Source organism: Urocitellus parryii, chromosome 13 (assembly GCF_045843805.1).
Source record: "Urocitellus parryii isolate mUroPar1 chromosome 13, mUroPar1.hap1, whole genome shotgun sequence".
NCBI lineage: Eukaryota > Metazoa > Chordata > Mammalia > Rodentia > Sciuridae > Urocitellus > Urocitellus parryii.
The window spans coordinates 60,968,670-60,993,104 of record NC_135543.1 but is presented as its reverse complement, the minus strand read 5'-3'; the positions used below and the strand labels follow the sequence as shown (position 1 = coordinate 60,993,104).

The 24,435-nt window shown below is 49.8% G+C and overlaps 1 protein-coding gene and 1 long non-coding RNA gene across 3 annotated transcripts; one reads left to right on the top strand and one right to left on the bottom strand.

Moving 5' to 3' along the window:
* Positions 1-769: 769 nt before the first annotated feature.
* Txndc2 (thioredoxin domain containing 2) lies at positions 770-2,228 on the top strand. Its single transcript, XM_026412434.2, has 2 exons — positions 770-854; positions 1,114-2,228. Exons 1-2 carry the CDS (start codon positions 770-772, stop codon positions 2,226-2,228), a joined length of 1,200 nt encoding a protein of 399 aa, XP_026268219.2.
* Positions 2,229-7,311: 5,083 nt separating this feature from the next.
* On the bottom strand, positions 7,312-24,391 carry LOC113199472 (uncharacterized). Of its 2 annotated transcripts, XR_013342367.1 has the most exons (4): positions 22,943-24,391; positions 13,056-13,169; positions 10,909-12,301; positions 7,312-7,747 (listed from the first exon to the last, which is right to left on the bottom strand). It is a non-coding gene; the product is annotated as an uncharacterized LOC113199472 (long non-coding RNA). The 2 variants fall into 2 exon arrangements; XR_003302965.2 differs by lacking the exon at positions 7,312-7,747 and having other exon boundaries at positions 10,127-12,301; positions 22,943-24,378.
* Between the last annotated feature and the right edge of the window lie 44 nt (positions 24,392-24,435).

Genomic DNA, 24,435 nt, shown 5'->3' with positions numbered 1-24,435 from the left:
TGGTCTCCTCCTGAAGCAGAGCCTCGTGGGAGCCGGTCCCGCCACGGGTGCTGCCGCAGAGGAATACAGCAGTGCTGCTGGGAGACTGAGCTGGTTCTCACGAGATGGTTGTTATATGCTCTGGCTTCCTGACCATGTGATCTCTCCCTCTTGCTTGGTACCCTACCATTGTGATTCCATCTGCCGTCAGGCTCTCACCAGAGCTGAGCTGATCTGGCACTAGAACTGGGAGCCCAATCAGTGTCTTTACTTTATAAAATACCCCACCTCAGGTGTTTTATTATAGTAATTGAAAACAGACTAATACAACGAGTAAACCATAAAGAGAAAACTAAATCTGGGCAATCCTGGACAGAGGTCTTAGGAAAGTGGGTTCACACCACCAGACTGGACAGGATATGAATAGCCCTGAGCAGCAGTTCAGAGTGTGAGCTTGGAACTTGCCCTCCACCCTAGGTCTGTGACCTTGGGCAAGCCACACGCTGCAAGGCTGCTTCCTCTTTGTAAAGTGCTGATCATAATGGCACTTACCTCAGTGGCCTGTTACAATGTCTCAGGCACAGTGTGGCCAGGCCCTGCACCCAGCCAGCAGGGGACTGCGGGTGTCACTGTGGGGACCCCGAGTGGGAAATCCAGCTGTAACATGCGGGCTGGGCAGACATGGCCCTGGCACTCCAGTGCCCGTGTGGATAGCAGGGCAGAGGGGCAGGGCACCCCTCACCATGAGGCCTCTGCCAAGGGTCAGGAGGGGCGGAGGCAGGGGCCGGAAATGGACAGTGTTCCCTCCAGAGCCGCAGAAGAGTCTCAAACGAGATCGGACGATCCAGAAGAAACCGCTGAGGATGACGCCAATGGTAAGGGGGTGGAAGAGGGCCACCTGGGGGTCGTGTCCTTGGGGAGGAGGTGGCATTGTCAACCAAGAGGAAAGTTGTCATTAAAACAAAAAAGTAGCCAAAGACCCCGTCCTCCCAAGCGGCCCGGCTTTCTGCTGAATGACGTCATTGGCATTAGCGCCTCATTCACCAGACCCCACGGAGGACCTGGGAGTTTGACTTCCTCTTCCACATTTTTTACTTTACCTATCTACTTTTTGTTGTTGTTGTCGTTGTTCAGAAAGCCCATTACAGGTTCTGCCCAACAAAGGGGCTCTTCGGGTCCCAGAGTTCTTGGACACAGCCAAGGCCAAAGAGAAGACCTTTGTCCCTGGGGTCGATAACGCTCTCCAGCTCGCCACAGAAAGGTCCCAGAGCCTGCAGCAGAGCAGTGACCTCCCCAAGTTCTCGGCCAAAAACCCCCAGTCTCCGCAGTTCTCTAAGACCACAGCCAAAACTGGGCTCCCCAAGCCGGGGGGCATTCCCAAGTCCTCTGCAGACCCCGCCCAGCCCAAGCCAGGCAGCACCCCCAAACTCCTGGCGAAAGCCATGCAGCTCAAGCTCAGGAACCCCCCCAAGGCCCCCGCCAACGTCACAGAGCCCCTGCAGGGCCACAGTCTGCAGGCCTCCGAGAAGGGCACCCAGCCCAAGAAGTGGGACTCCCCCAAGTCCCTAGACGAAGCCATCCATGCCAGAGCAGGGAAGGCCCCCAAGTCCTTTGGACCAGCCACCCAGTCCAGGTTGGGCATCATCTCCAAGACCTTAGGACAAGCCTTCCAGCCCAGGGTGGGCAGTGTCCCCAAGTCCTTAGAAGAAGCCACCGAGGCCACAGTGGGAATGGCCCCCAAGTCAATAGAGGAGACCTTCCAGCCCGTGCTGGGCAGTGTCCCTGCCTCTTTAGAGGAAACCCTGCAGCCCGAGCAGGGTGACGTCCCCGAGCCGGGTGATGTCCCCGAGCCCTCCGAGGAAGCCCTCCCGCCCAAGGACGATGACCTCCTGGAGCCCGAGGACAAGGCGCCGGAGCCCCTGGACAAGGACTTGGTGAAAGTGATCTTGGACAAGGAGGACCTCCAGGAGGTGCTCACTTCGGCCGGCGAGCGGCTGGTGGCCGTGGAATTCTCGGCCACCTGGTGCGGGCCTTGCAGGCATATCCGGCCGCTCTTCCACGCCCTGTCCCTGAGGCACAAGGACGTGGTGTTCCTGGAGGTGGACATCGACGCCTGCGAGGAGCTGGTGAAGGACTTGGAGGTCTTCTCCCTCCCAACCTTCCAGTTTTATAAGAAGGAGGAGAAGGTGGGCGAGTTCAGCGGGGCCCTGATAGAAAAACTCGAGGCAGCCATCGCAGAATTAAAGTGACCATATATTTCGAGAACACTGTCAACAGCTGGCACTTTACAGCTTGTGGTTTTGTTATTGTTGTTGTTGTTGTTGTTTGATTTACAAACCAAGTGTGACCAAAGTGTATGTGTGAATGGCACTGCTGTGTCAGGAGTGTCACCCTTTCCACAGCTCAAGGCTTTGAAGCCCGTGGTGAGCTTCTTGCTGAGGGGAGAGCTGAAGACAGAGATTCCGTGGGTGGACATCGAGAGCCCCAGTGCCCCCTCATTTTCAATCTCAGTTTTCTTTTTCCATTTGCCTTTGAAAATTCTGCTCATTTTTTGCAGCAACATTGGGAACTTAGGTAACTCCTTCGTAGGAGAATACGACTAAAAGATGAGTGGAAAGGGCTTTTCTTGTGGGCTCACCTACCTTTGGGGATTCTGATAAAAGACTTTTGGAAATAAAGAGTTTGGAAGAGACGGGTGCCTTGGCTGGCCACACGTCTTATGCTGGGAGTGCCGAGGAGCTGCCTGCAGCTGAGGCTGTCCCCAGGTTTCAGGCCAGGGCTCCCTTTACTAATCCATCCTTAAAGATCTGAGACAGAGCTCAAAACTTGGGTTTTCTCAAGAGTCTCGCGTTCCCCTGCCCTTGGTGTCATTATGACATCAATGCCCTGGTGGCAAAGTTCCTGCCTTGTCTCCCTGGTTACTGGTTCCTGATTTCTAATCCCAGGTGTCTCCAATCCCAAAGGCCCAGGTCTGGACCTCAGGTGTTGGCTTGGTCCAGAGTGGCTGGTTATTTTTTGAACAGCTTCACTGAGGCACGATTGATGTACCAGGAACTGCTCACCCTGACCCTGTGCAGCTGGAGGAGTCTGGCCAAGTGCTCATACCTGCCACCCTCCCCCTCCAGAGTGGCCTCGGGTTCCTTTGCTTTTTGTTGTTGTAACATGAACACCTGAGCCGATCTGCCCTCTGAACAAAGTCCTAGTGGCCGACCCCCACTGCTCACTCCAGGCAGGTGACCTTACCTTGTGTGACTGAGCTCTGTTCCCACTGAACAGTCACTCCCGTTTCCCCTCACCCCACCCAGCAGCCACTGTTCTCTTTTATGCTGGTCCAAATGTTTTTAAAAATATGAATTTATGGCCAACACTTTAAAGACCAGGATTTCCTCTAAAATATAAATTTTTAGGTTTGCTTGAAAAAATGCAAAGATCTGGCAATCAGAGGTTTGCTTTATGTGAACCAATCAATCCTGGGGGCTGAGGGGCAGCACACTCCTTGAAGGGGACATCTGTCACAGAGCTGTGGGCGACTTTGTTTATCCAGGTGGGTGGCAATCTCTGGGGAAGATTCTAGTGGTGCTGCCCATTGCCTGGCCGTGGGCCTCACCTGGCCGTGGGCCTTGCCTGGCCGTGGGCCGGCCCTGGCCGCCTCATAGATACCCCAGAGTTAGGCCTCCTTTGCTCCATTAACAGCGAACCAAATACCCTTTACACTTGGCCCTCGTTCCAAAAAAAGATTTGGAATGATCTACAAAAAGGGCTAATGATAAGGCCAGCGAACTAGTAAGAGGAAATTAGAAGCATTCAGTGAATACCACGTCCACTCTGAGGACTGGTGTCAGAGCTCAGATGGAGGGACCGATTTTGTCCTGAGCTTCTTGACCAACAGGAGAGAAGATGGAAATTCAGCAGCACCCAGATGTCATTACCTGAACTGAACAAGCTTCAGGATGCGGAGGAGGAGCCCCGTTGTTCCTGAACTAACTCCCTGGGTGAAACGTCTCTCTGAGGCCTGAAGTGTGAGACGCTGAACCACAGATGCTGTGCTCGAGCAGATGCTGATGTCGGGCCCAGAAGAGTCTTCACACGGCCAACTCTGGGCAGTGATAGTGGGGAGAAGCCAGCGCCAAGATGGAGAAGGTCTTCTCAGTGGGAAGAGTCCAGATTCCATCCAGCAGACGGACTCCTTCTGGGGAGGGAGCTCCCTCTGACTTTACACTGTGACTTGCTCCTGCTTTCCCTCGGAGCAGACCAGCTCCTTGATTCTGCCAGCTTCGACACAGGGGCCCAGACATTCATGAGTTGGCCCCACCCATGCCACCAGAGCCCAGTCTGGCCACTGGTGAGCCCACACCTTTAAACTATGCAATCTGAAGGATCAGGGACCCCGAAATCTGACATTGGTGACATACACCAAGCATATGACTTTCTGGGACCCTAGATTCAAAGTCATTGTTATCAATATCTAGATTGCTAAGTAATGTTATGGACAATGACATCAAAAATCCTCCAAATTTTGTGGTTGCCATTGAGAAGAGATTTAAGAGTATTGTTAACGTCAGGGGCTGGGGTTGGAGCTCACTGGCAGAGTGCTTAATCTTGGATCCTCAGCACCACATAAAAAAATAAGTTTAAAAAATTAAATAGAAAAAAAGAGTTGACAACCTCGGGTATTCAGTCGAAGCAATGGAAAGCCAACGAACACACTGGGAACTGGCCGTCTTCTCCTCAGCATCTCCTCCTCCAGTGTGGGTTCCTCAGTTTGGAATAGCACTGCCAAGGGGGTCCACATAAGGCCCTGGGGCAGGGCTGGGCCTGTGTCCTCTGGGATCTCACCACTAGTAGGACTCACAGATGTGCCCCCTTTGACTCCTGGTAGCAGAGCACGGTGGCCAGGGCAGACACAGCATTGCTTCTCAGTGATGAGCCGCCAGCTCCTGCAGAAACACCCTCCCCGCTGCTGCCCCAACTCCACAAGACTGCCTGGGTCCCTGCAGGACTCACGTTATTCCTGACATGAGCAAGGCTTGCTGCCCAGCATGCGTAGAAGCCCAAACTATGGCTGCCCAGGCTTCTGCAAGAAGAAAGCCTTATCAAAACTTCACTATCAAGGAGATGGGGCCCTGCCCGGTCCCCCTGCAAGAAGATGGGGCCATGCCAGGTCCCCCTTGCAAGGAGACACGCACAGGCCTGGTCCCCCCTGGCAGTCAGCTGGGAGGAGGGTTCTTCGGGGCTGTTGAGAATTGGTGAGTCCATGATGTCTTGAGTCTTGATTGGATACAGTGGTGTCCTTCAGGTTTTTAGTATCCTAGTCCTATTATGATTTCATGGTCGGCATCCCTCGCTCCTGATGGTCATCCCGGTTTCCCTGGTCCTAAATCCAAGGTTCCATCCATCTTGACACCTTGTGGTTACTTTTACAGGACAGTGTGTTCTGTGAATATCTTCCACAGCCGATGGAAACGAGGACATCATTGAAACATGCCCAGCGCTGGGGGAAGGAACTGAACTCCATCTGATTTGGGTGGTTTGGGAGGGGACTCGCACCAGCCGGACTTCAGAGTCACAGTTGTGGAAAGGACACAGGGCTGGGGAGCTGAGGGAGACCAGGCCACCTGTGTTGCCCGCTGGCATCTGTCAGAGGACTCTGCCCCCGGGGGGGTCTGGGAGACAGAGGTCTTGTTCCTTTGAAGATGACATTCTTGGGCACAGCTCTTGGAGAGAGGCTTCTGAGTTAGACAGGAGATACGCTCACAGCTGTGCCCTCTTGGGCGGTGTCGCCAGGGAGCCTGCTGCTGTCCTCATGAGGAGGGTCCTGACTTCAGCCCCTACCCCGGGTTCTTCAGTGTGCACCCAGGGATAAGAACATGGCTGGTTGCCTGCTCATATCCCTCTGAATTCCATTGCTGCCTCCCCAGGGTCCCGTGGCAGCTCTGAGCTTCCTGTAGCAGGCAGAGGACCTCTGTGCTGGCTGGCCACCTCCAGGGGAGGGAGGGCGTGGAGAGGAGGGCAAGACAAGGAAAAGCGAGTCACGTGCTAAAGACAGATCCCTGTTTCACTGCAATTGAACCCAAGGCATAAAATGTCATGATGATTGGTCGTCTGTGTGTGTGGATGATTTTTCACTCTGATTTTGTTGTTTTTTCCACTTACTTATATAATTAAAAAAAGAAAAAGAAAACTAATGGAGAGCTGTGGAGACTCAAGCTGGAGAGATCCTGCTGGGGAACAGATATGACCTAGAGGAGGCCTCGCTGGGGAGGACAGGAGCCAGGGCCTGGACCCGTGGACGGAGGGCCAGCACCTAGCCCTGGCCACACTCCAGCCCCAGGCCACACCTCCCAGGGCCACGTCAGGCAGGGTCTCTGTGTTTGTTGCCCTCAGACTATAAATGGTCTAGGAATGGAGGCCGAGTCAAAGGTGGCTCTCCTGCGTGGAGGTGGACTTTGTGTGACACAGGTGTCACTAAGGAGGTGGTTTACCATGCTTTGGTCACACAGAAGCCCAGCTTGAACCTGCTTCAGAGAGAGTGGAATCGGAGAGCCTAAGGGGATGGCCAGCTTCACTTGGACACAGGGACTCGGCACCAGCCGGACTCAGATGTTTTCCACCTCTCATCTGCTGCTCCTGCTGACACTGACGCTAAGTGACGCTAATATGGTTTGTGAGTCAAAGGAGAATATGAAACATCCTGTTAGTTTGTTTGCTCTAATAGTATACCCTGAGGTGCTGGGGTGTGGTCCAGGAGTAGGTGCTGGCCCAGCACAGGTTAGGCCCTGGTTTGATCCCCAGCACCACAAACAAACAACAGCAACCGTAACCCCACTGCAGGGCCTGGAGCCTGTCAGACCTGCAAAGCCACAGGAGCGGAGGGATTTTTGTGGGCAGTGGGAGGAAGAGCAGCCAGGTACACAAGCATATTGATCTCAGGAAATGGCATGTGGCCTCCCTGCATTAGACCAAGAGGCTGCACTAGTGATGCCGTCAGAATCACCTTCTCCCCACTGATAAGTCACAGTGGAAAACCAGACCCATTAACAGGCTGGGTATTTATCACATTCCTTTTAACACACCCTCTCATTATACTCTGATCCAATCTAACTTCCTTGAGTCTGTACGTGTGCAGCCTTAGAACTAAAGACTTGTGCCTTATTCAAATGAACAATTATCTTATGCTAACAAGTGACTTCCACTAAAAGTGGCACATGGCTTGTGAGTCAAAGGGAAATATGAAACGTCATATTAGTTTGTTTGCTCTAATAGAATACCTGACACTGGCTTCTTTGTAAAGAAAAGAGATTTATTTAGCCCACAGTTTGAGAGTCTGGGAGTGCAAAATCGGGGGCCACCACCTGTTCAGGTTCTGCTGTCACAGCATGAGAGAGGAGCAGGAAGAGAAACTGCCTCATGAAGAAGGGACCAAGCACGGGGTGACCTTGCTCCCCTGAGAAGTAACTCATCCTACGAGACCAGAATTCCATCCCCTCCTTGAGCCGTGTGCATATGACTCCTCCACCTTCCAGGACTGGGTTCTTCCATCTCAGCCCCACCGCACTGGACCACACTTCCAAGACCCAAACCAGCCCCAGTGCATAGAGAGCATCAGGGAAGAGCGGAGGTCACAGGGCCGCAGAGGCTGTGAACAGGGAGGACAGCGGCGGGTCCCCTCTAGCAATGCTTTTGAAACTTGTTGTCTTGAAATAAGCCCCATTCACTTTAACAGCAGGGTTCCACGTAGGCCACTTCCTCCATGGTCAGCACTTCTGTCCTGTCGAGGCAGAAGTGGTTATTTCAACTCAGTTGTATTCTGCAAGCACTCGGGGGCTATAGTATACTGTAAGATTCTATTGTGATTTTTGGCAGATTTTTTTTTTTTTTTTTTTTTTGCTTCCCAGAACTTGTAAGGGAATTGTGACCTACTGCAGCCCACATTCTCTGGAGATGGAAATTAACTAGAAAGCAAGGTGACCCCAAGGTGCAAACCCAGAGACAACCTGGCACTTGGCCCACGAGACCTTTCAACACTGTGGTAAGAAGTGCCGGCACAACGGTGGCAAATGTTTGGCTCTAGGCAGCGTGGTCAGTACCACCCAAGGCCGCAGCTCGAAGGGTTGGGAACTCGAGATTTTCAAATTCCAGAAAGGAGACACGAGGAATTATTTGAAAACTAAAATGTTGATCATAGAAATGGTAATGCAAAGAAAGCTAAAGTTGGTCAGACAGATAGGGATTGGAATGGAGAAAGGGTAATTGTGAAAACTAAGAGAAAATGGAATCCTCCTGCTGGGCACTGGCTAGAAGTGTGGCACTTCTAGTGAGGGGCTGGGGCTGGGCTCAGCAGTAACACACTGGGCTGGCATGTGTGAGGCACTGGGATGGATTCTCAGCACCGCATGGAAATAAATAAAAATAAAGGTCTATCAACAACTAAAAAAAATACTAAAACAGACAAGCAAAAAGTCTTGCAAGTTGAGACCTTGGAGCCTGGACTCACTCATACAGTAAGATGGCAGTTTTGAGAGTGAGCTGCATTGGGAAGGACGGGGAAGAGCGGACTCGCTCTCCTCTGTGAGGTCCTGTGATCTGGGTGCTTTCTCAGGACCCCTGAGTGAGGGACAGTGATCACTGGAGACACTCTGTCCTGGGAGTTTTGAGGAAGGGTGGGAAGTCAGCTGCTTCTGTCTCCTTTGCCCCAGGAACGCCTGAGACTTGTTCCAGAGGCAAAGCTGGACTCGAATCCAATGACTCAGAGGTCAGTATCTGTTACTGACCTCAGCAAGAAGGAGAAGGAAGTTGCCAGTGAGCTGACAATCCTTGTCTAGGGAGGGCAGGTGTGGCCGCCTCCCAGGGAAGGCCTCAGAAAGACTCTGTTGCTGTCGGCTGGCCTGTGGAGTAGCCGGCTGGCCTGTGGAGTAGCGCCTTGCTACCAGAAGCCACGGAATCACTGGAGTTCATCACGAATGGATTTCTACGATTCCCTCCCTGGGTTCCTATCCCTAATTAATTTGAACTACAGCCTACATTCTATGGAGATGGGAATTAACTAAAAAACAAGGCTGACCCAAAGGTGCAAAGGAAAGTTATAGGGTGCAAACCCAGAGACAACCTGGCACTCGGCCCACGAGACCTTGGAGCCTGGACTCCCTCATACAGTAAAGAGCCTCCCTTCCAGGGCTGGGATTGTGGCTCAGCAGTAGAATGTTCGCCTAGCACACGAGAGGCCCTGGGTTCTATCCTCAGCACCACATAAAGATAAATAAAATAAAGGTATTGTGTCCAACTACAACTTATAAATATTAAAAAAAGATAAATATTAAAAAAATAAATAAATATTAAAAAAAGATCCTTCTTTTTTAAAATAACAACTTTAATTACAGATTCAACAGGAACCCGCTGAAGTTAAGAAATTTAGGCAGGAATTTATCAGAGTTGAATCGACTCAAATAAAACTCTGTATGAAATAAGCACAGGAAAGTAAAGGGCTCATGCCCATACTTAGTGCCTTTGCAAGCACTTGCTGTACTTAGGGAAAAGAACACATTTACCTTGGAGTGGATTTTGTTTTGGCATCTGAGACTTTTTTAAGAACTATATTTGTAAATTCACATTATAACCTGACTTCATTTTGGATTGCTATTTTCGTATATTGTAGGTATGAGTCCAGCATAAAAATGCTAAAATGATGTTGACAGCTGTGTGAGTTCCCATCAGCTGTCATCCCCTCAGGCCACTGTGGTCTTATTCTTTCCTTACGTGCTTAAAAAAAAAGAGCAGGATCCATCACAAGTGGCTCAGATGCCACATCCAATTGTTGCAGATGTTCAGACTGAACAGAGGGGGGTGGGTTGCAGGTGAGGAAGCCTGATGGGTGACCACGAGGCCTGCCCACTGCCTGTGAGTGGCTGCTGGGAGCACAGCTCACGGGCTGTCCGCTGGGAAAGCTGAGAGCAGCGCACATGGAACTGAAAAGCTACTCTGAATTAAAGTGAACAAATTCATTGCTAGTTCTTAGGACTTTTATATTTTATTGACTTGCTTAAGCCAAGATCTTGAGATGCCTCATTTGTCGCCTTGGGTTGAAATTAGACTCCTCTCCAACAAGTCAAGAGAACATGTCCTATTATGCCAGATTCGTGGGTCCCCAATAGACCTCCAGGAACCGAATCCGATGCAAGCACACAAGAGTCTTTATTGCAAGCTCGAGCCTGGACTCACAACCATTCCTGACACAGCGGTCCCGGGGAGTGAGTCCTGGTCCTTTGATCAGTGAGATTTTATAGGTTTGGGGGGGGATACTCTATGTGTCACAACATAACACAGCAAATCATTCCATACCTCGGGAAAGTCAAACAACAACTCTTAACATTGATTAGCACATTCAATGGCGGCAACAAGTTGGGTAGGGGTGATTGGTTAGTATAAATGGGGGATTTGTTTGCACTGATTGGTTTAGGCCACGAGGGGTGTACGTGCTAAACTACATGGTTTCCCAACATGTTATCAACCACCATAAACTACTTGGGGGTCATCTGGCATCCCAGGTATTTTCCCTGTCTCATGCTGATTGGAGATTGCTAGGGGGGTTGCTATGGGTCCTCACCTAGCCTAACTGAGTCAGGGACACCTGGCGCCTCAGACCTCTCCTGTTATTTACAGACAAACAACTCAGCAGGGTGGGTATGTGCCTAGGAGTGCTCTGTGGGTTTTTTCAAGAATAAGGGTCACTCCCCCTTCCTTAGGACAGGCCTTGAGGTAGAAGCTGCTGTTATTTATTTTTTAAAATGGAGTCACATTAGTTTCTCAGTCCAAAGTTGAGCCAAGGGGCTAGGGGAATGGGAGGTCTTTGAGTAGCGGTCTCTCCTGAGGTAGCCAACAGAGGAAGCCTGTTGTGCTGAGAGAGAGGCAGCAAGAAGGAGTGGTGGCCCACACCTGTCATCCCAGTGGCTGGAGAGGCTGAGGCAGGAGGATCGCGAGTTCAAAGCCAGCCTCAGCACTTAGCAAGGCTCTTAGCAGCTCAGCAAGACCCTGTCTCTAAATAAAAGATAAAAAAGGGTGGGGATGTGGTTCAGTGGTTAAGTGCCCCTGGGTTCAATCTCCTGTACCAAAAAATAAAATCAAATTAAAAAAAAAAAAAAGAAAAGGAAGGAGACACAGGACAGGAAACCAGGAGGTGGCTACAGAAGTTGCTGAAATTGATGGGCCAATTAGTGGGTATAAAAGTCCAACTGGTTCTGGGCATGGAGAGAAGAGGGTGGGTTGAGTTGAAGGGGAGAGGCATGGGCAGTGGAGGAGTCCTGGGACAACCATGGTGAGTGGGGCTAGGTATGTGCAGGGCCGGGTTATCCTGGTGTCGCTGTGACTAGGTCTGCTCCTCCCCAGACTCAGCACCCGAGTGCCACCTTGGAGCACACTTGCTCCCTCTCTTCCAGGAAATGGTTGCTTGGCTTTCAGGTAAAGTTTATACATATGTATGTGTCTCTTGGTTCTTGGCTTGTAACTGCCCCCAGGCTGGCCCCTAGAGCTCAGATAGAAGGCCATAAGACCTCCTCTCTCCAGGGCTTCTCACCCCATACCCAGGAAGGGGTAGTGAGGAATCTTCCCAGGAAGGGGTAGTGAGGAATCTTCCCAGGCCGGCCACGCCCGTGCAGTGAGGTCTCTATAAACCCCCAAGGAGAGGATTCAGAGCACATCCAGAGAGTTGACCATGGAAGTTTCCGGAGGGCGGTACACCTGGAGAGGGCGTGGGAGCCCTGTGCCCTTCTCCCCACCTCACCCTGTGCAGTGCCTCATTGCTATCCTTTGCAATGTCCTTTATCCAGTGCCTCCCTGAATTCTGTGAGCTGCCCAAGCAAATAACTGCACCCAAGAGGGGGTCACGGAACCCTGATGGACAGCTGGTCTGTCAGAAGCAGGGCAAGGCAGCCTGATTGGGCACCTGGTAGGGGCAGTTCTAGGGACTGAGCTCTCCACCTGTGGGGTCTGACGCTGTCACCAGCTGGTGTCTACTGACTTGCTTGCTGGTGGAGAAATTCCCATGTCTTTTAGGGTCACAGAGGTGTTAAGCCAAAACCTAAGAAATAGAAGAGATTGCAAGGTGGTATTTGGGCAGCGGGCAGTTACTGTGAGAGATGACCTGGAGCTGGCCCTGGGTCTATGAAACAGAGAGTGTTCAGAGAAGCAGGAGGCCGAGGTTTGGTGAGCCAATGAAAAGCCACGTTCCTTGCTCCATTCTGGCCAGGACCAGTCTTCACATTCCAAGCTCTTAACTGAGAGATGGCTAAGTCCCCAGAGGGAGGTCCAAAAGCAATGTGGCTGATAAATCCTAAATAACAAAATAATATTAATAAAATAATAATAAACACAGGGAATGCCCAGACTTTTCAAGGGCTGTTGGCAGAGGGACTCAGTTGGCATTGACACCTGCCATTCTGACATGCCATCTGCATGCCTCACTGCACCACCTTAGAGACCTGGCCAGTCATGTGCTTTCCTGCTTGCCGTGGGTCCTCCGTGGCCACCCAGCGGTCATGCTCTTGGACCTGAGGAACTCAGCCTCAGAGCCACTGTAGTGAGGAAGGCTGAGTAGGAGCCTCTGAAACCGCTCCCACCCCTGGGCCAAAACAGTGCACCCAAGCACTACAGCACCACTAAGACTAGCACCTCCCAGAGGGTCTGGGGGTGTCCCGTCCCCACTGCTTGCAGGTCCTGGTGCTGGAGTAGCACACACTTACCAAGTGGCAGTGCCATTGCAGCTACCAAACAGCAGTATCACAACCTGCTGCAGCAAATTATTAAGGCTCAGGCAGAAGGACGGGGTGCTTGTGTTTCGTAATACAGCTCAGTCCAGTGGCTGCTTTTTGAACTTCATGTTGCCCCCTGTTCTATTCCAAAGAGAAATCCTGTGTGTTCATGTGGAATGGGGGGAATATTCATTTACCATTCTGCTCTAAGGCCTGGTGAACTTTTCTACCCTTGGGCGAAGCATAGTAGGTGGACTTGTTCTGAAGGGCAGACTTGGAAACACACAGCATAAAGGAAGGGAATTCATGAGTACCTGAATCTGCACAGCCACTCACCTGTCAGTCGCCCCTCTGGGAACCTGCCCTGTAGACACGCCTCCAACAGAATGAAAACACACAGGCACCTGGTTATTCATTGCTCAACAGGGAGCCTTGCAGGGGACCTAGGGACTAGAAGACAAGAGTGTTTTCATCTTGCATCTGTGTACTGAGTGAACCCTCCTGTCAACCAAACCGTGCTCTTTCCCCCTCTTCCAGCCAGCCATACAGAACCCTCCATGTGACCAGGGGTGTGAGTTGCGGGGCAGGACAGTGGGTAACCATGTGGGTGATCCGGGGTTTGGACAACCTGTTCATTGACTGTTATTGTAAAATTGGAAACAACCTAAATGTCAATACACAGGGAAGCAGTTGAATAGCATCCATACCACGGAGTACTATACAGTTCCAAAAAAGAATGAGGAAGCACCCCATGAATGGGTATGGAGTGATTTCCAAGATATGTTTAGTGAAACAAAGCAAGGTGAAGAAAGTATAAAATTCTACCCTTCAAGAAAAACGAGGGTAATATAAGAAAGCTCACGTGATCTGCTCATTTGTGACAAGAAATGTAAGACTAAACTAGAGACGAGTGAGACTGAACACGTACAGGTATTGGGTCGAACAGGAGACAAAGGTACCAGTGAGAATAGGTAGTGGGGACGGAAGGCATGTCCCCCCAGGGGAAGTGCTACCTATACTAATGCTTAGAGCTGGCTGATGCTCTTAGCCCAGCTGACACTTCACCCACCCCAAAGCAGATAGAACAGGGGAGGGGGCATCGCCAAGTTCCCAAAGCAGCCACTGGAATGAGCTGTATTAGGAACGAAGAGAAGCTCTAACCAAAGTGATGGTGGGACGGTGTGTTCCATTGTCTGCTGTAAAGTGAAATACAAACAGAGTGTGGGTCAGCAGCCCTCAATGGCCTGGGTGCATGTGATGACCGAGCAAATAGGGACATCTACTGAGAGTGACCCAAGGGTCTTTACTGGAAAGAGGAGGTACAGAAAGGAAGGGGGGGTGCTAGGATGAACTGTGTGGTGTTCAGTGAAAGGCCTCAGCACGAGCTCCTGGTTTCCGCCGTGTAGACAGCTGGACAGGGTGTGCAGGAGTGTTTACTATGTTATGTCCACACTTTTTCCACCCAAAGAGGCAAAGCCATACCAGTGGCAATAAGCACACCCACTGGCCAGATTTCGGTTTTTAAATACTCTTATCTGAAAAAAGGAAGCAGGGCCTACAGGATGTGGAAACAACAGGATGATCCTGGAGTGTCTTGTGGCACCTGAGGTAAATGTGTGTGTGTAAGAGAGTGGTGGGCACACTGGGAGCCCGGAGCCACCTGAGGCCTTCCGTAGCCACAGAGGGAGGAGCCGAGCACCATCATAAGCAGCCCTGAGTCCATACTTCAATGAACAAATAAGCAAATAAAAACAGAAATGAGGGAGGAAGGAGAGTGGGTCCCAATTAACAAGTGCAGAAGGAATGATGGAAATAGAAAACCACTGCTGGGCAAACCCCCGGGATAATCGTGACGGACAAGAACCACTGATGGACGCTACAGTTAGTGCTGACTAGAAACAGCGTATCTGCACCGTCTGGGCCTGTCTTGCCACAGGACGTTTATGCCCAAGGGGAAAACAGCAACACAGTGGGGAGAACTGGCAGCCACCACCTTCACCACGTGGTCAAGTCACCACCAGTAGTAAGTTGGCAGCAGGTGCCATCTCACAGGACACCCTGAGGAGCCCCATGTCACCGCATCCTTACCAAAACGCCACTGAATAAGAAGACAGCCCTGACAGACCCTGAGTGTGCAACCTCGTGCAGAATAACTCCCAGGAATCCAAAAAACAACCCAGGCTGGGGAAGACAAAAACGTCGAAGTCGCCCTCACAGAGCAGAGCAGATGAAGGAGAGGACAGCTCCATGCCCGAGTTGTATCCTGGAGGAGTCAAAGCACATCAGCAGAAAAACTGAGATGTTCTAATGCAGATACAGGCTCCCGGATAACACCGAATCAGTAGTATTGCCTGTTTGAGAGCTGCTCTGTGGTTGCGTAAGATCACCTTCAGCAACAGCTGGAGGAAGGACCTGGAAGAGCTCCCCCCCCCTTTTTTTTTTGAAAACAATGAATATATTTTGAGCACCTCCCTCACCCCAGGCTTGTTCTAAATGCTGGGGTCTGGCCGTGTGTGAGGTCCCTGCTGCCCTGGGTTCACATAAAGTCATTGTCTTGGCCTATCACTGACCATTCCTAACACAGGAAGTGAGAATATTATCCTTTACAGATTGGGTTATTCCAGCTGGGGGTTTATAGGGGCACTCGGTTTCTAGCTCAAAGATTTCTCAAAAAAGGCAATGTATAGATAGATATGTTGACTACATTGCCAAACAGCTTTGGAATTTATATATTAATTTCCAAAATTCCACAGCTACTAAATCTTCTTGGCAGGGCATAATCTAATTGCAGCTTCATCTGCTTCCTCTGAACTGGAATCGTGTTGACAAGATGATGTGAGATAAGCCACACATGATCCAAATAGTACTTTACAAGTGACTACAGAAACTTAAAGACTGATTCTTAGCATTTCAGCCCGTGACTTGGATCTGAGTTCTGACTTCATTCCTACAGCTTAACCTGTGATTCTACGAATTACTGACCCGATTAAAACAGGAATAACCCTAGTTAGTCCATGTGCTCAATTCACTTGTCCAAATGTGTCTGCCTCTCTCCCCTGATGGGGAAACTGAGCTTGGGGCAGTCCTGGTGGGTCTGTCTGTCTGTCTGAAACATGCAACACACTGGCTCTTCTCCGTGGGGCAGTGCAAACAGTTGAGAGCGTGGAACACACGGTGGAAGGGAGTGCAGTGGTGGGGACCCAGTGCTGTCATTCTAGGAGGGTGGCCGAGGCCTGCCTTGTCTCTCCTCTCTGCTGGAATGGTGTGGCATCCACAAGCCAGTCACTTAAAGGGAGCCGAGAGGAGAGAAAGAGAATCTGAAGAATGCAGTGCGAGTGTCCCAAGGGTTCCAGACTCTCCTTACCTCTGAGAGGATGGACAGCCTGGTGAGTCACACGCAAAATCTGCCTAGCGTTTCCAATTCCAGAGAAAGGCCTCAGCCGGAGGAGGAGGCCTGTGGGATCTCTTCCAGCGTCCATCACTGAAGGCCAGGCATGAAGTGTGCACCTGGGAATGCTGAGAGCACCACAGGGCCCAGCCTTTGCCCCTCAGTGTGCCATCACTGGGGGTGGGGGGGTAGGACACACTCAGGGAACCAGGCTTCCCTGCTGTTCACCTCTGTAGTTCAGACTGGACAGCTGGCCTCCTGCCTGGCAGGGCGGGGGGGGGGCCTGGGCAGAGCCTTCCTATTCAAGGGTCACACTTTCATCTGCCCCTAGATCCAAACCACTGGGTTAGGGCTGGGCATGTGTATTCATCTGTAAAACAAAAAGAATCCCCCAATGGATTCACATTCCTGTTTTCAACCTAACAACTAAGAATTCACTTAATGTACTAAAGAAATGGTAGTGGAGATCTACAGATCTACATGACAGCTCTGGTGTCCATTCAACAGAGTCTAAAGGAGACCCCTTGGAAATGCCTCTTGGCGAGAATCCATGAAGCACCACTTTCTCCAGATAAATGTAGGATCCTCGTTATCCCCAGCAACTTGCCCTCTTGCTGTGTCCCCCAAAGTCCACATGTTGGGACCTGAATCCCTCACTGTGGCAGCTCTGGGAGGGGTGAGAGAGACCTGTGGGGAGAGGGTCTGGGGAGGTGCCAGGTGGGCGGCCACTTTCTCTGGGAGTAGCTGCGCCCTCTGCTCTCCTCCGCAGGGGCCCACTTCACCTTCTGCTCTGCACCACAGCTGAGTCCGGCCCTTACCATTCTGGCTGCCTGGTCTTGGACTTCTCATTCTCCAGAGCCCAATTCTCATGAGCCCAGTTAACCCCCTTTCTTTATAAATTAACCAGTCTTGGGTATTCTCTAAAGGGAAACAAAAATAGGCACACGTCCGCCCCAGCAATGATAAAGTCATTCACACCAATATTTGGGGAGCACGTACACGTGCCAACTACAGTGCTCAGGTATTTAGAAGTATTATCTCATGTAACTTCCACAACAACCTGGCAGGGCAAGAGTTTTATTGACCCCATTTTAATGACAGGGTTGAACCCAGGTCTGAATGAGCCCTGGGCTCCTGATCCCTAGGCTGTTGCTCAAGACAAGTGAGGTAAGAAGAGCTTCGAATGAGAAAGAGAGACCAAGGGCCTTCTTACAGCCTTGAATGATTAACCATCTGCCCTAAATGAAAAAGCGTTGTGTCCTTTTATTGTACAATATACATAGTGCCCCACTGATCACCTTGACCATTTTTACGAGTGTGCTTCACCTGTGTTGAGTATGATCACAATGCTGTGCAGCCAGGCTCCCGAACTCTCTTCATCCCATGAAGCCGAACTCTGCACCTGTTAATCGCAGGCCCCCTCTCCGCCTGCCCTCCCCTTGCGGTGCTGTGAGTGGTACACCCCAGCCGCCTCGCGAGTGGACTCACAATTGTCCTGTTGCAGCTACCTCACTTTGCTCAGCATAGTACTCAAGGTCCATCCCTGCTGCAAAAGAGCATTTCCTTCCTCTTTAAGGCTGCATACTGTTCTGCTATGTGCATGGATCCAGTCTTGTCTGTGTATTCATCTGAGGATGAGCACTGGGATTGTTTCCATGATATAGTGAATAACTCTGCTAAGAACAAATGGTTCTGTTCTTAACAACAAAAATCTCTAGGAAAAGAAGTTAAATGGGTTTGTAGGAAATCTTAAAAAAGGTTATGTGTCTGAGTATGAGTGTAGCTGTGTGTATACAAATATAAAAGATCCTGAAATGGTCAGATATTTGTGGTCTTTCCAACTCTCCTAAGCTAATCACTGCTGTCTTTATTCTTCCACAATTCTTTTAACTTCCTGCTCTAAGAATAGTTCACACACTGGCTTATGCTTATTCAAGTTTATTTAGATCAACTTCTTCAGGACTGAAACTAGGTATCAGTCTTTGTGTCTCTCCAAGTCTGCACCAGAGGCTGGTCTCAAACAGATCATTGACCCCACTTTGAATAAGTAGTATTTAAAAGAAATCCTCATTATTTTCAGAAAACACTGGAAAATTGTCTTCCGTTTAAGAAGCATTTTATTAAGGAGACATAATTTGATTGTGGATTTAAATGATTAGCAAATTATATTTCAAAAGACATGAAGAAACCAATTATTTTTACCAATGTCTAGTTAAGGGATTGTCTAACAAATTATCTTTCAAATAGAAATTAAATTTTGTGAAACACAGATCAATCATTTATTAAAAACTAACTAGTTTAGCATGGTGATGCACCCCTGTAATCCCAGCAGCTTGGGAGGCTGAGGCAGGAGGACCCCAAGCGCAAAGCCAGCCTTAGGAATCTAGGCCTCTAAGCAACTTGGAGAGAGACCCTGTCTCAAAATAAAAAATAAAAAGGGTTTTGGATGTGGCTCAGAGGTGAAGTATTCCTGGAATCAATTCCCAGTACAAAAAAAAAAAAAAAAAAAAAAAAAAAAAGCCTACTACATGGGAAGCACTGCCCTAAGCATTCCAAACATATTGTATCATTTACAATACAAGATATAGTCTACACTGTTGCCTTTCCATCCATTACCTTAGAGTAACTGCACCATGACAGGGGAAAAGTGATGGGCTAGGATGACCCTCTGCTGAGGCACAGTGCACATCTACTCTAGGTGTACTTGCGGCAGTGCAAAGAAACCTAGGCAGAAACTGGAAGACCCAAGGCGAGGTGCCAAATGAGGACGTAGTGTTCACAGGCATCTTCTGGTTGAGTTGCCTTTAAGAACAATGGTCATGTCAGCAGCAGAGTCTCTGGATGCTTAATCTTTGCAATTTATAGAATGGCAATGGAAGGAGCAGGGTGCATTCAGTGGACATGGGCAGATGCCTACATTTTCAGAGGGCAGGACTACAGGCCTAAACCACTCAAGGACATCTATAATGCTCCTAGGTATTTAGGAGGAGTGAGAGCTGGCGCTTGGTGCGGATGGGTGCTGGACCCTGGCACTTTCCTGTTGGTGTGATGGTACATCCTTTTAGGTAAACAAGGATGTAGTCTAGTGAAACAGAACGGTCCCTGATCCTGCGGTTCTATTGGGACCTTTCCTGGAAATTGAAGCATCCTAGGCTAAGATACATTATAAGTATCTTTACTCAGCTCTCTCTGTGGTAATAAATGTGTACATCAATTTACACATTTATCAATGGAAACAAATGACTCCACGGTAAGGCAATCTGTTCTACAGACTGTGCTATTAAAAGACTAAGCTGTATCTATACCAGCTGACCTGGTCAGATAGTCTAATGCACCATCAGGTGAACAAGGCACTCCCATCACACGAGCTAGAACTGCATGTGTAGACAATGGTGGCAACAGCAATAAGCTATATTTTTACAGGTGTGGATAAGGCTGGGGTGTGACACATCCCCCGGTAGTTAACACTGGCTACCTCAGGGGGCGTGGGAACTGGCAGATGTAGGAGGAAGTTGTGTTTATGCCTTTGGGTGTATCATTGTCACAATAAGCACACACTGCTTCCACAGTAGAAAAGGTTAACAGGGGAACACATGTTCTTCAAATGACTTTTTTACCAATAAAGATGACTGATCTTATTTAACTTCACCTGCACATTCAAGGTCAACTCCTCAGGACAAGTGTCTTCCAGCTTTGGTTTTACAGGGTGACACTTCCGTCAGCCTTCTCTAGGGAACTTTGTTTCTTGTAGACGCCTGACAATATGCTGCAATAAGCCTATGTAACTCTGGGGCACAGCATCACGGTGACTCTTGCTGGCCTTGTGCACATTCTGGCTCCTTATCAGTGTTGTGTGGGTCTGCTGCAGGTGTGTACTGTGTTCATTCATTTGACACCCACTCTGCAGGTGTGTGTTTTCCAGGTGTGGCCTTATGGGACAAGTGGGCAGGTTTCTGCTCTGGTGAGCTCCCTCCTAGTCTTCTCCTGGCCTCTTGACAACTCGCTCTCTTGACCATCCAGATATGACAAGCAGGATGAGTGACAAGTGCTCACAAAATTGTTGGGAGGCCTGGAGGGACAGGACCCAGAGTGGGTTCCCCAGGAACGGTTCTCAGGACAAGACCGAACAGTCTCACCAGGGCTCCCATCCAAGGAGGCTGCCCTGGAACTGGTGACTTGAAGACACACCCGTACCTTTGATCCAGAAGTCAGGACACTGGGGCCACTGTTTGCTTCTGGTGTTACAGCTTCTGTTGAACCTGCACCAGTTAATTGCTCTTGGTATCCAGGAAGCTGGTAAGTGAGCACTGGAATGTTGCTAAGAAAAACCTCATGTCTCTGTGCAGGAAAATTGCTGGGAGGGATAGAACAATGGCCTCCAAAGCATTCTAATTCCAAATCTCACACAAGTGTATCTCATTGTTGGACCTATTTCATGAACAAGATCCAGATACAAAGCAGTTGACCTCTGTAATACAGGAGGCATCCCCAGAGGAAGCTGAAAGGGCTGACTTATTCTACTTAATGAGAGATATATAGATACATATGGTAATTGAACCAGGGGTGTCATGTCCCTAGCCCTTTTTATATTTTATTTAGAGACAGGATCTTGCTGAGCTTCTGAGGTCCTTGCTGAGGTGCCGAGGCTGGCTTTGAGCCTGTGATTCTCCTGCCTCTGCCTCTTGAGCTGCTGGGAGTTAATGCAATATACAATAGTTGCAGTTGAAAAGTCTCTTCATTTCTGTCTTACATGATGGAATTCATCCACACTATGACCCAGGACATCAAGTGCCAAGCATGAAGTTTTAGTTTTCAGCCCAGAGCTCTTTGCTCTGAACTCTAGCCAGAACATCCAGTCACTTATGCAACATTTCTCATGAATGTTGCTAGCTTACATCTAGTTAGCCTCCCCATCTTCCCTCTGCTGCATCCAATATCAGAATCTTGTCCTGTGGATGATGCCATCATCTGCCCACTTGCACAAGCCAGAGGAAGGGAAGAGAGCCCTACTGTCTCACTTTCCCTTCCCCCCCTATATCTAATCAATAACTGACTGGTCATTGATTCCACCATTGAAAGATCTCCCAAATCCACCCAAATGTTTATCCATCTCCACTGTATCTGCCTTAGTGCCAGCCACCAATTTCTCCAACACTGTCCTCTTCTAAACTACAGCAGCGATGCCAACAGCTATCTTACGCTAATCTGATCTCCACATGGTAGCCAAGAGACCTTTCAAAGATTGCTCATATTATTCCATTGTGTAAACCCTACCACAGTTTCCTATTTTCTAATGATAAAGACACAAATTCTTAATATGGCTTCCGATCCTCTGCTGAGCTAGACTTTTCAGCCTTAACTCCTGGTATTCCTTCCTCACCTTATTCCCAGGGCCCACAGGACTTTGTTCAGTGACTCAAAACAAGCCTTCCTAGGTCCAGTGCGGTCCTCATACAGGTTCCTTTGCCTGGGATGTCCACGAATCCTTCAGAACACATTTCCTGTCACTTTCCAAAGGTGATGTCTCTAAACCTCTGCTCATTTTCCCCTGAACATTTTCTTGCCACCCTAGACTTCCGTTCCTAATGTTCACAATTCAAATAAAATAACTGTGGGGTTGGTATTCCATTTTTTCAGCCTTGAACATAGGCATTTAAGGGAAGGAACCCTGTCTTATCACTAGTCACCAGAAGCTTCCAGGTGCCAAGTACACAGCAAAAATTTAAGATTCAACACAATAATAAGGTAACAGTGCTGGACCAGGCATACCCCAAGTCCTTCATGTGTGGTGACTCATTTAATCCTTGTAAACCTAGGATGTAGGCATTGTGATTATCCTCATTTTACAACGTGAAACAGGTACAGAGAGGTAAAGCAAGCTGCCAAGATCACACAGGGGAAGTAGGACTTGGACTCAGTGGTTCAGTCCCAAGTTACTTTTACCAACATACTTTGCAACTGCCTTAATATTTGTTGGAAATACGTACCTTGAAAGGAATTACTCAGAGAATTGTTCATAAATTCATAATTACAGAGCACTTCTATGGTAAAACTTGTTTAATTATAGGGAAGAAGATGGGTATACACTGATACCACTATACTAGAAATTTTTTCTTAAAATGTAGCCAAACCCATAAAAGATAATCTATCCAAAAGTGAATACTGTTAGTGACTTGAATAATTTGAAATAAATCAAGGATTTCATACCTTTTAGTCTCATGAAAATTAGCTAGAGAAATAAGCTCAAAAGCATATAAATATGTCTATGTATATATACTTCAATGATATGTATATGTGTATATATGTGTGTGTGTGTGTGTGTGTATATATGAATATATTTTGAGACCTGTGTTGCATTAATCAATCTGAAAAGAGCAAAGAGAATGAACATTAGCTCCCTGTCACATGTTAAACAATAGATGTCAATCACATTTAAAACTATTGCCTTGATCATTGGGGTGTCATTTTATGGTGGCTTTGGGAACAACAAAAATGAACAGAATGTAACATTGAACAACTTTCCCCTACAGTTTAGTTCTGTTAGTAACAGAATTTTCATTTCCGTATTTGACAAAAGTTATAAAGTCGTTCTGAGTGCTGTGTGATGGTGTTTGTAAAGTTCTTTGCGCTTCTAGAAGAAAGGTATTAATATTGCCAAAGCACAAACCACTTACACAGTGCACTATTTGGTGAGAGGTAGATAATTCAGGAGGACTCCTGATTCATTATTCCTGCAAAGCCCTAAAATAGTAATGGGGGTTAATTCCAAGATGTTTCATGTAACTCTTAGAATATGAGTTACGTAAATTCTTATAGACCTTGAGACTATACCTACATGATCTTTGGAGCAATAATGAGAAGAGAAAAAGTTGAATCCAATGGTAAATGACTTCAATGAGCAGAGATGTAGCCTGCAAACTGGAACCCATCCAATTCAGGATTCCCATTAAACCTCGTGGTGAACTGGTCCCACAAGGGTGTGACCGGACATCCTCCTATGCTGTCCTGCTAATTGGCAGTTTGTGCCCAGGATTCCAAAAAGCTTCCTGGTAAGAGGGGTGTATTCAGCGGTGGAGGGCCGGTCTTACCCGGGCTAGCCTGCCCGTGGGAAGGTTCTCAGGCCGGCAAAGTGGGAGTTGGTGAGGACTGTCGGGGTGGCCGGTGCACAGCTAAATACGTGGGAAATCTTCCTTGGGCTGACAGTCAACTGGCACCTTAGGAAACAAATCACAAGCCTCCCTTTAATAAGTGTAGGATTTCAAAGTAAATCTTGTGAATAATCTGACATAGAGGCGAATTTGGCACGTTTTTCGAACTGCTTAAGCGCCCCTCCGGGGCTTCCGCGGCCGAAGCCCACACTGGGCGGGCAGTCCTCTGTGAGCGCCAGCCGATGGCAGGAGGGTTCCGGGCGCTGGGCTCGGCCACCTGGGTGCCAGTTCCGTCCACGGGGCTTCCAGAGTCTGGGCTGCCCCTGCACGGGAGTGGCCTCAACACGTCCTTCTATCCTGGTGGCTCCTGAATTTAAGTCCACGCGGAGTGGAAAGCACAGCGACGCTCCCCCCCAGCACGTCCCTTTCTTCCACCTGTCTGTCCCCGAGTGCCCGGCCACCGGCTTTGCTGCGGGATTTCCTCTCCGGGCCCCGCGTGCTGCAGCGACCCCGTGACGCAGACGGGTTCTTTGCAGCACGTGGACGTGGCGGCCGTCTAGGTTCCCTCCACCACGGGTCACAGCCAGAGAAGTGGTTTCCTCCCACCCTAGCGGGCCGGTCGGTCCCCCAGCGCACGTCCGCTCCTAGCGCGAGGTGCTGCGGCCGCGGGGACCAAGGGGACCCGACCCGGAGGTGCGCCGGGCTGAGCGCGGGACTGGGCCACACGCCGAGGAGGCCGCGACGAGTCTGCACACACTTCCCTCACGGCGCAGACCCAACGCTGCCATGGGCCACAGCGGGCGTCGGCGAACTCCACTCCCCAGCGGCCCGGGCAGACACATCTCCCGGCGGCCCCGTTCCTTCCCAACCCTGGCCACCGCACCTCCCGTCGGCCCCCGCGGGACTGGACGGCGCCGGCGCGCTGAGGCCCGCCCACGCGGGGCATGCTGGGAGTCGTAGTGCGCGGCGCTGCCCGACCACGTTCTCCTGCGTCAGGCGTTCCCACTGGCAGAGTCACGTGCCACCATCGCAGGTCCTCTAGGTTCAAACTCCAAGCTCGACGTGACGGAGGACCGTGCCTTTGCCGTGCGCGGCGCCCCGCGGCGGCCCTCTGAGCCCCGCCCCGCCCCCTGTCACGCCCGTTCCCTTGACAGCGGGCGCCGGGAGCGGCAGGCGGGAG